This window comes from Mus caroli, chromosome 4 (genome assembly GCF_900094665.2).
Source record: "Mus caroli chromosome 4, CAROLI_EIJ_v1.1, whole genome shotgun sequence".
Lineage (NCBI taxonomy): Eukaryota > Metazoa > Chordata > Mammalia > Rodentia > Muridae > Mus > Mus caroli.
The window spans coordinates 39040497-39051045 of NC_034573.1; the positions used below are offsets into that span (position 1 = coordinate 39040497).

The following is a 10549-nucleotide window of genomic DNA, read 5'->3' on the forward strand; positions in this document are numbered from 1 at the left end:
ATGGTTGTGAGCCACCATGTGGTTGCTGGGATTTGAACTCTGGACCTTCGGAAGAGCAGTCGGGTGCTCTTACCCACTGAGCCATCTCACCAGCCCCCAGTGCCCACTTCTAATCACAGTGCTGCCTCTCTGGAAGTTCTCCCAAGCCGGTGCCAAAAGCTGTTCTTCCCTGGTGCCCTGTACCCACCTCCGACAACAAGTTCTGGGTGGTGAAAGACTGAGGAATAGAGCCAAGGTTGGGGCTCGAGTCCAAGCACTGCCTCTTAGTGGCTGTGTGACTTTAAGCAGCTTCTTGTCCCACTCTCATCCTCAGCGTCTGTAGATTGGGGAAACATGGCCACTGGGGAGTTCCCAGGAAAAGTGTTTGGTACAGCAGTCTTCTGAGCTTACTAAGGCCTCCATAAACATTGTCAATGCCCGATGTTCTTTGGCTTCAGCCTCTGACGTGGAGGGCAGGCTGTAGGCCCTTTGGCTGGCTCTGTGGTCTCTTTTTACATTCTTTCCAACCTATAGTACCCTCTGAATGTCAGCTGATGATTTGCCTTGAGGGAGTGACCCACGGCCCCTGTTGACATGCGTGTCCAGTGCCCTACTGTCCTTGCCTGTCCTGGGTATGTGGAGAGAGCTGAGCCGAGCCCAGCAGGCCTGGCCTGGGGACATGAAAACACCTCCTTGTGTCAATGTTTGACAAATTTCAGGACCTTTCCTTTCCCCTCAGTGACCTAGCACATCGGTCAGTAGGGGAGACATTAATGTATTACTTAGGACTGGAAGGGTTGTGCAAAGCCTTGGCATGGACCCAGATAGGAACAGGAAGTGCGCTAGGTACATGTAATTCCGGCAAGTTCAAGGTCGTCTCTTGCTAGCTGGAGGCTGGTGGGGACTATGTGTTTCAAATAAATAAGTAAACATCCCAAATGGCCTAGTTGACATCTGTCAACACTGTGTGTGTGTTGTACTAGAGTCCTCATGGGACTCTAAAATCAGTGAAGAGTTCACTGTGTTGTCCTTGGCACCCTCCCAGACCAGAGAGCAAGTCACTGAGCAGCCCTTGGCCTGAAATGAGGTTGCGGAGCTGAAGGACAGGCCTGGGGCCCTGAACTAGTCCTAAACCGCCTTCAGGATTTGCATCATTTGCCGTGAAGTCTGGGCTGGCCTTGAACTTGCAGTCCTGCCTCTACCTCTTGAATGCTGGATTATAAGCATAATCGCCATGCCTGCCTTAGTCTATTACAAGCACAGTACACACTTCATCTCTCAACAAGCCAAGGCAAGCATTACTACAATCCCCATGGGACAGATAAGGAAGACATGGAGGCACACAATGTTGAATAATTGCTCGCGGTGGTGAATCGGGCATTTAGTCCCAGGCATCTGGGCATTGCAGCTTGAGCTCTGCCACCCTCAGGCTAAGCATCCCTGTTCACTAAAACAACCTTCAAAGGAAACGCTAACCTCACGATGTACCTGAAGAAACAGGGGTGGGAATGCAGATTAGGGCTCCGATATCATCTCAAGGTCAAACAACTGGAAAGGGTTAAAGCCAAGATCCAGACTCAGTCCCATTTACCTGCAAACCCTGGATCTACCCGTGGCTCAGCATACCTGGTCCCTGCCTTGTTCAGGACCCACTTCCAGACAGTTAACACGTGTGTCCAGCTCGCCTGGGTGGCCAGTAATGGGCTAAAATATCATCACAATTGTAAAGTCCCAGTAAGGAATCATTCTAAGTATGAAAGCTATAATGACTAGATTCAGACCCTCTCCCTCAGCCTCCTCCCTCAGCATGCAGGTCAGGCTCGGCTTAGAATTCCGCGTGTTTAACCAGAAGCCTCTGCGATAGCTTGGCTAAGATAGGCCTCACAGGGCTTTCTCCTTTGCTAATTCCCACAGCATAGTCAGAGAGGTCTTTCTCACAGGTCCCTCCTCATAATGCCCCTCACTCCAGGCTCCTAGTGGTGTTCGACAGTCTCGAGGCCATGTTACTCTTGAAAGCACACACACCAAAGAAGGCTCTCCAAGTCCTACACTCAACTCACACTAACACAGAGCCTCTATCCCGGACACTTGGTCTGCAAAGCTACAGCCACAGCTATACCAGTCCGTAGAGGACCCGGACTCGGCCCCGCCCCCAGCTCCGGCCCCGCCCCTAACCCCGGCCCCGCCCACACTTCCGTCGTCTCCTGCAAGGCCAGCCTGGTACGTGTTTGCTGCTGCGGGTCTTATGAAACCGGCGCGACTCATGAAGGTGTTCGTCACTGGCCCGTTGCCTGCCGAGGGCAGGGCTGCGCTCGCCCAGGCCGCAGAGTAAGCACCCGCGTCGGTACGGGGACTGCAGCCGTGCACCTGGCACGCTGTCCTGTCCACCTAACCTCAGACACCCCTGCACCCATGCAGGGTGGACCGTCTGTCTCCAGACACGCCGCTAGGGCTTCCAGAGCTGTCCCAGGGCTGGGGGCCACCTCTCAAGAGCCGGGTGCCTGGCAGGCAGGCGAAGCGGAGCCAGGACCCGAGAGAGTGGCTCTGGCGCATGGGGACTTTGCTCAGGTGTTGCCAGCTGTGTCCCCAAGGGGCTGGCTTGGAGTTTGGGGCCGTAGTTCTCCGGGTGGCAGCTTGCTCCGGGCCCCAGGCTATTTATTGGTCTCCATGTTTCAGTGAAGTGAGATTGCCTATGGGGCAAGGTGCAGGCCGTGAATTTTACCCTCTGAGGTTAGCTGGCAGGCAGAAGTTCAGGGACTATGACAGTCATTGGCTTGCCTCCTTGGATACTCGATGGGGCCATTTGATGACTGTTCTCTTCCTATTGAACCTTGTTTAGTGGGTAGCCTTGCCAGGAGCTGTGAACACAGACTGTGAAGTCAGCTTTAGAATTTCTGCTTCACTTGAAAACAGGCTGGATGGGCTTGTACCTTGCCCTGGGGTCACTCAGCTCCAGGTGGCAGGCCTGGTCCTTATGCTTAGTCCTCACCCGCTGCAGGCTAGTCACTTTGTCTTGACGGCTTTGCATTACCATGCCAGTTTGGGAGGAGGTGAGAGCACTCAGCAGTCAGTTTTTCTTTGTTTGCTTTCTGATTTTTTTTTCAAGACAGGATTTCTCTGTGTAGCAGCCCTGCCTGTCGGGGAACTGGCTTTGTAGATCAGGCCGCCCTTGAACTTATAGAGGTCCGTCTGCCTCTGCCTTTTGAATGCTGGGATTACATTCTGATGGTTTGGGGACTGTGACTTGTTTTGAAATTTTTTCTAGCACAGTACAGTTTTTCCCAAAGACTTGTTTTGTTGGTACTTTTGGTGTTGAGGAGCAGAGACAGATGGACCTGGGGACCTGCCAGCCACCGGTGTCTCCTGTGTCACACACCTGGACTGCGCTCTGAATGCAATGGAACGGTGTGGAGGAGCACCTCACATTTGAGGCTACTAAGGAAGCACACTCAAGTGATCCCGTGACCAGAGGAGCCTTCAGCTCTTGTCAGCGTTCCCCACTTTGGCAGCCCTTCACCCCCTCCTCCAACTACACTCCAGACAGTTCTGAGGCTCCCCACGAATGACCTTAACAATGGCTAGCCTAAAGCCATAGCAGGTGGAAGGCCATGTTTGCTAGCTGTGCATGCTGTAGGACCTAGGAGGCTCCCTGCATCCTTTGAGTGGCTTCCTTTTGCTTCCAGCTGTGAGGTGGAACAGTGGAATTCGGATGATCCCATCCCCAGAAAGGATCTGGAGCAAGGTGTGGTGGGGGCCCATGGCTTGCTCTGCCGCCTCTCTGACCGTGTGGACAAGAAACTTCTGGATGCCGCAGGTATGTCCTGAGTCAGCCTGAGCAAAGTTCTGAGGTCGGGGGGGGGGGGGGGGTCTTGTCGGGGCGAGCACTTCAGCTCACTGCAGCCGGCCTTTGAACTGGTCTGTAGTATTTTCCTGTTTTCTGAGGGTGTCCCCAACAGTAGCTCTACCTGGCAGATGCTGTCCCCAATCTGGCTTTTAAGTTTCCGGGAGGCTCCAAGAGGGCAAAGACCTTGTGTTGCCTGTGTGGGAGTGGGGATGGGGTAGGGAGTGGAGGAGGGTATCCTGGGCTCTGAACCTCTCTGCTGTGCCAGAGCCTTGTTTTGTGACCTTGAGATCTCTCTGGGCCTGTGTGCTGCAGGGCAGAGGGCCCAGCACTGTCTGTGCTTAGCACCGATGGGTACCCATGGAGTGTGCACGCAGCTGTGGCCCAGGCCTCATTCCTGGATAGGGTGAACATCATTCTATGGATTATACAGTGGCAGTTTAAGGAGCACTTCAGACCCAAGGCCGCCAGATTCGGTGCAGAGACACTCTCACCCTGGCCTTGACTTTAGTGGAAGAGAGTGCATGAGAAGGCCACACCCAGCCACCTCAGCACTTCTGGAGTATCCATGGGGAGAGGCCTTTGATGTGGCTAAAGGGGACCCAAGGCCACTGGTGGGTGAGGGTAAGAGCCCTGAAATGACCCGAGGAATGTCCTGCAACTGGGACGGGACACTCCTTGAGTGTCTGTTGTAGGTGGCAGAGGGGGATCAGCTTAGTACTAGGGACAGAGATAGCAGCTTCTTCCCTTCATCTAAGACATGAGAAGTAGGTATTCCTGGGATCGACCCAGTGCATGGCTTTGAATTCCACAAGGACAGACACGTGTTTTCTGCACAACAGGAGCCAACCTCAGAGTCATCAGCACCCTGTCTGTGGGGGTCGACCACTTGGCTTTGGATGAAATCAAGAAGCGGTGAGTACAACTGAGACTCCAGACAGAGCCTGCCCAGGATGAGGCTGGGATGAGCAGAGCGGGCGAGAGGAGCTCTCTGCTGCCTCCATGAGAGCGCCAGGTGGCCAATGCTAAATATCCACATGGGCACAAGCCACTTAAACCCAGAAGGTCAGAAGCCATGGTGACCCAGGACCATACCCTGACATGGTCGCTATCCTTTCTGATCTCTGAGATATCCTGGAAGAAGAAAAGGCCAGTGTTATTATTTCCTTTTCCAATGAAGAAATTCAGGACAATTAGGTCGTCCCTCGCTCCAGACTGTGAGCCCTGATCTTCTATTTTCATATACTCCCCAGTGGGGGATGGGATGGGATCGAGGGCCATTACTGTTCTGAGCTTCCTGGCAGTCAGCGGGAATGTCGTGGAAATGACCTGTTGGGAGACACTGGTGAAGGGGCTCAAGGCCAATGTTACAACCAGATGTTTGCTTCCTAGCGGGATCCGGGTGGGCTACACGCCAGGTGTCCTGACAGATGCCACTGCAGAACTCGCCGTCTCCCTCCTCCTCACCACCTGCCGCCGGTTGCCGGAGGCCATAGAGGAAGTAAAGAAGTAAGTGGATGCCTGGGCAAGTCAGGTGTGCTCTGCAGCGCTCGCTCCGCAGCCCGGTGCAGAGGCCTTGTCTCTGAGGTAGGGAGACGGAATCAGCTAAACTAAATCACAGGCAGAGCTTCATTAAAGGGGTCGGGAAGGGAAGCCATGAGAGATGAGGCTAAGGGAGAAACAAAGTCTGCTGACCGGAGAGCAGTGGAGTGGATCCCAGAGCTGGGAGCAGCGTAGTGCCGCACACCCTGATGCTGAAGTTGACAAGTGAGAGGGCTAGCTTTGAGAGTCAAGGCGGCCACACCACACTAGCATGGCTCTTCAGTGTGAGGAACAGGGATCTGTCTTGATAATGCCCAGGGACATCATGGGGGGGGGTGGGGCACCAGAGAAACAGAGAAAGCATTTTCCCATCAGGTGCAAGGGTTCTAGGTGAGAAGCCCGTCTGGCCCATGCACGGCCGCAGGATGCACCCTAAAGGTCAGCTTTTGTTTGTGTGATTCTAGAACTTGTTCTAAAACCCCAGGTCTAAGTTTGCTCTGCACTCCCTGGTGGCGCAGCCTCAGGCAGGTCACCCTTCTGCCCCACATTTCCCAGCTCCCCTATGGCTTCACTTCCTGTATCCCTGTTGGCTTTAAAAGAACCATTCTTTTGTCAGCCACCTTTGCCCTATGACCTGGAAGCAGATTTAGCTTCAGACAAGGCCAGGAGTGCTCCGGGCATGGGCCCCTTATCCCTCATCTCTTGCTGAGGTCTGGCTGCTCACCGTCCTTCTCCCCACAGTGGCGGCTGGAGCTCCTGGAGCCCCTTATGGATGTGCGGCTACGGACTCTCGCAGAGCACTGTTGGCATTGTGGGGCTGGGGCGCATAGGTAAGGCTTCCGCTGCCCGCTCCCGGCTTTCCCTTTTGGTTGAGACCCCAAGGGCTGGTCAATGGGTGTCCTCTGGAGAGGCTGTGTACGTAGCTAAATAAATAAAAAGGCAAGCTCAAGAATTCCCCAGAACTCTGGTTTGCCGGAGCAGCCTGCTGAGAGCCAGAGTTCATCTACTAATTAGCACAAAGGCTGTAAGATGCTGGGCTAGCCATGGGAATCAGGCTTCTGTGGGAAAGCCTGCCCCAGCCTTGGACCCCAGTTCTGGAAAGCAGGCTACGTCCCACTCTAGAGTTGGCAGCTGAGGATCCCCCCTCCTTCAGTGCTGTCCCTGCAGAAGCCTGGTGGGAGTTAGGCTGCTGTCATCTTGCCTGTATACAGAGGCAGCCTGGGGGTGGGGACTGAGGCTTACCTGTCTGGACAACCAGCAATCCTCCAAGCATGGAGGAGTTCAGTCACCTGGGGTGCGTACAAGTCTGAGAACCCAAGTGCCCACACCTGTATGCATGCATGGAAAACTCTGGCAGGTCTTGTGGGGCAAGTTGGCAGCTGGCAATGCCACCAAAAGTCAAATCAGGTAGGGCTGCTTTCCCAGTAGAGGGCTCAGAAGGAGTGAGGGGACCTCTTGGAGCCCTATCTTCAGAGATGCCACATCCGGTTCTTGGAGGTCAGTAAGTGGCCGTCATGATGACTGGGACCATATGAAGCCAGTGTAAGCCAGTCCTCCAGAGTGTGACACTGCTAGAGTGTGGCACTCTACATCCCTGAGGGTGGTGCACTGGCTGGGGACTGGTCACTAAGCCCCACTAAGACAAAAAAGGGACCCAGCGCTACGGTCAGCTGCACTTGGCCTCTGGGAGGTGGGAGCGAGTCATGCAATCCTTGCTTCCAGGTCAGGCCATCGCTCGACGACTGAAACCATTCGGTGTTCAGAGATTTCTTTACACGGGGCGCCAGCCCAGGCCTCAGGAAGCAGCCGAGTTTCAGGCAGAGTTTGGTAAGAAAAAAACCCTGACTTCTCCTGGATTCTGTCTGTGCTGTGTAGTGTGTGTGTATGTGTGTGTATGTGTGTGTGTAGATGTTTACAGACAGGATTTTACAGAAAGGATGCATGACCTTGACGTGTCTGGGGGTTTCTGTGATCCTTAAGTGTTATGCAGTCTACCTGCTTGAGACATGGAGGGCCAGTCAGGGGCACAGACTTCCATCATGGGTCCTAGACCTGAAGTTTCCTCATCTGGGTGGGAAGTCCTGGCAATGGTCTGTCTCTGCCCATCTGAGAGGTAATACTGCAGGCATACTCAGGATGTGTGGCTTGTTATATGGCCGTTGAGACCCAACTCTGACTCTCATGATCGTTTTCACTGCTGAACCAGCTCTACAGCCCCTCCATCATAGTTTTTGAGACATGGTCTCTCACTGGACCTAGAACTCACTGATGTGGCTAGCATGGCAGGCCGGGAGCTCCAGGGAACCACCTGTCTCCATCTCTCCTGGGATGGGATTACAGACTTGGCCAGGTTTTTAGGTGGGTGTTGGGAATCCAAACTCAGGCTTTCCTGCTTATGCAATGGGCACTTTACAGAGAGAGACACCTCCTTAGCCCTCTGATTCTGTTTCTTGAGATACTGTCACTATAGAGTTCTGGTTGGCCTCAAAAGTCAAGGTAGCCTTCCTGCCCCAGTCTCTAGAGCCCTGGAATTGCCTGGAATCCTGGGGGTTTCTTTTGTGGGCGATGGGAGCTGCTCCATGACATTAGTCTCTGCCATCTTGCCTCCCCTCCCTGATGGTCAGTCTCTGATGAACCTCTCTTCCCTCAGTGCCTATTGCTCAGCTGGCCGCAGAGTCAGACTTCATCGTTGTGTCCTGCTCCTTAACACCCGCTACCATGGGGCTCTGCAACAAGGATTTCTTCCAGAAGATGAAGAACACAGCTATCTTCATCAATATCAGCAGGTAGCTGAGGGTTGTCCTCATCCCCGAGTTCCCTAGCACTGGAGAGGGGTGTGCCTACTGCAGTGATCGGAAGTTTCTCTCTCTCTCTATTGGTTGGTGACAAGGGAGCTTGGGATGTCTTATCAACCTCTGTAAACTAACAGTTCTAATACAGGAAAGCCCCTTTGAGAAACAGGGGAGGAAGATGGGTCAGCACAGGGCCCAGCCTTCTGGTTCCCTGCAGTAGCCCAACCTGCTCAGGGCTTGGCTCCCAAGAGTGTGACCCTGGGAGCCAGTCACCAGGGGCCCCCAGCAGGCCCGCTTCCCTCTGCTACAGAGTGGGGCCTTTGTACGGTCCTTCAGAGGCCAGTCTTCCATGTTATTGAGCCTGGCCTAACCTCATTGATGTTCTGAGCCTGTGTGGGCTTGGGGACACAAGCCCTAACACTCACTGTCACGAGTGACTTCAGGGCAGTGATCCTGTGATGGAGCAATGCCCCCATCCTTGCCTCCACCATCTTTTCTGGTTGGCACCCATGACCCTTGCTTTTGAGACAGCCTCACTCCAGCCAAGGCTGGATTGAACTTGTCATCTTTTTGCCTCAGCCTCCCAAGGGCTGGGATTATAGGTGTGTGCCACCATATCTAGCTCCTTAGAACCTTAAATTGGGTTTGAGAAAGACTAGGTGAAACCACCTCAAGGGTTCATGTGCTTCTCAAGTGTCTGCCTACTTCTAATGTTACTTGAAGTTACCAACATTTAGCAGCTAAGAGTGACCTGGGTGTGAGATTAAAAAGTGATGGCGCGCGCCTTTAATCCCAACACTTGGGAGGCAGAAGCAGGTGGATTTCTGAGTTCGAGGCCAGCCTGGTCTACAGAGTAAGTTCCAGGACAGCCAGGGCTATACAGAGAAACCCTGTCTCAACAAACCAACCAACCAAACAAACAAACAAGTAAACAAGAAAGAAAAAAGAAAAGAAAGGCAGAGAAGGGTTCATGCCCATGGCAGCCTTAGCTTCCACCTGCCTGCACCAGGATGCCTTCAGGCTATATAGGGCTCTGCATGGTGATAGTCCATTGTTCAAAAAGTACTGAGTGTACGATCTATGAAGTTTCCAGAAAGCTAGTTCTTGATTTCATTGGTGGCTCTCGTGGATGCAGGTAGGTTTCTCTGCTCTTGTTTGGCCAAATACGTGATGGTATTCTGTGGTTCTTGGCCACGGTCTAGGGGCCAGCTAGATCAGAAGTGCCTGTGTAGGCCCAACACAACTGCAGCCTCCTAGGCCCTGAGCGTGGAGAGGGCTTGTGTTGCACTCCCATCCCCCAAGAATTCCTGGAAATAGGGTTTTCTTGGCCCCATAAGACATTTTTAGCTCTGTCACAAGCTGGTAAGTGGCAGGGCTCTGCTCAAGACAGTCACTCTTAGGCAGGCTCCCTGTAGTTTTCTAAGATGTTCCTGCCTTAGAAGTTGGTGTAGGTACTTGGTGAGTGAAAAAAATGCATTCTGTGAGTTGTAAAGGTGGCTTGGGTGGAGGGGGTATCTGAGCCTTTCCTCCATCACCACTGTCCCCTCCAGAGGAGATGTGGTAAACCAGGAAGACCTGTACCAGGCACTAGCCAGTGGTCAGATTGCAGCAGCAGGACTGGATGTGACCACCCCTGAACCACTGCCTCCTAGCCACCCCCTGCTGACCCTCAAGAACTGCGGTAAGTACTGTTTCCAGTCCAAGTGCATAGCAGCGCTGTGGAGCAGGCCTGGCTGTGGAGCTCGCTGAGGCAATGCTAACCCGGCCAGGGACTGGAGTGTGCAGAATAATAAACAGTGAGGGCTGTTTAACAGGCATGCCATGCTCAGACAGATCCAAGAAGTGGATGCGTTTGTTAGACGGAGGCTGACCGTACTCCTGTAGCTACTCATGGGGAAAACACGTCGGTCTAAATGCCTGTTGGCAGTGTATGGGAAAGTAATGGCACCATCTGGAAGTTTCTAGCAACAACTCACTCGTGTTGTGGCTGGAGAGTCCAGGTTTAGGTTTTCCAGCACATGGGCTCACCAGCCACCAGACCCCCCAGGCATCTCCTGAGTCTGGACCCCTCTTCAGCCTTAGGCATGCCATATTGCTACTTGTCAGCAAGTGCAGTTGCTCTAGTTTTCTGTTTCTAGTCTCCTGGAGGGACAGTCACTGATTGTCAGGTCCTGCCCTAAGGGCTTCTGCAGGTCTGGACCACAGCCTGAGACTGTGCACTTAACAGGTCCTGAGGATGCTGGTGCCCTGGGAGCAGTCTGCGACTCTGGCCCCAGCGCTTGCCTTTTCTCTCTTTTTCTGTCTCCAGCCTCCCGAGAGGCACTGGAGCCATGGATGTTCCTCTGAATTCTGGACATGTCTTTGCTGCCTCTTTTTTTTTTTTTTTTTTTTTTTT

At 53.4% G+C, this 10549-nt stretch overlaps 1 protein-coding gene across 5 annotated transcripts in view; it reads left to right on the forward strand.

The window, feature by feature from the left end:
- Positions 1 to 2171: 2171 nt before the first annotated feature.
- The window catches only part of Grhpr (glyoxylate and hydroxypyruvate reductase), a 14786-nt gene continuing 6408 nt past the window's right edge, over positions 2172 to 10549 (forward strand). For 4 of the 5 annotated variants that reach the window (XR_003836414.1, XR_002377715.2, XR_002377717.2 and 1 more), the window contains exons 1-8: positions 2172 to 2307; positions 3663 to 3793; positions 4663 to 4735; positions 5213 to 5329; positions 6104 to 6192; positions 7085 to 7189; positions 8013 to 8148; positions 9705 to 9835. Coding sequence is in view for 2 of the 5 variants with exons in the window: in XM_021159763.2 (XP_021015422.1) it covers positions 2225 to 2307; positions 3663 to 3793; positions 4663 to 4735; positions 5213 to 5329; positions 6104 to 6192; positions 7085 to 7189; positions 8013 to 8148; positions 9705 to 9835 (865 nt within the window). In the remaining 3 variants the exon portion in view is untranslated. The other variant, XM_029475871.1, reaches the window with a different exon arrangement.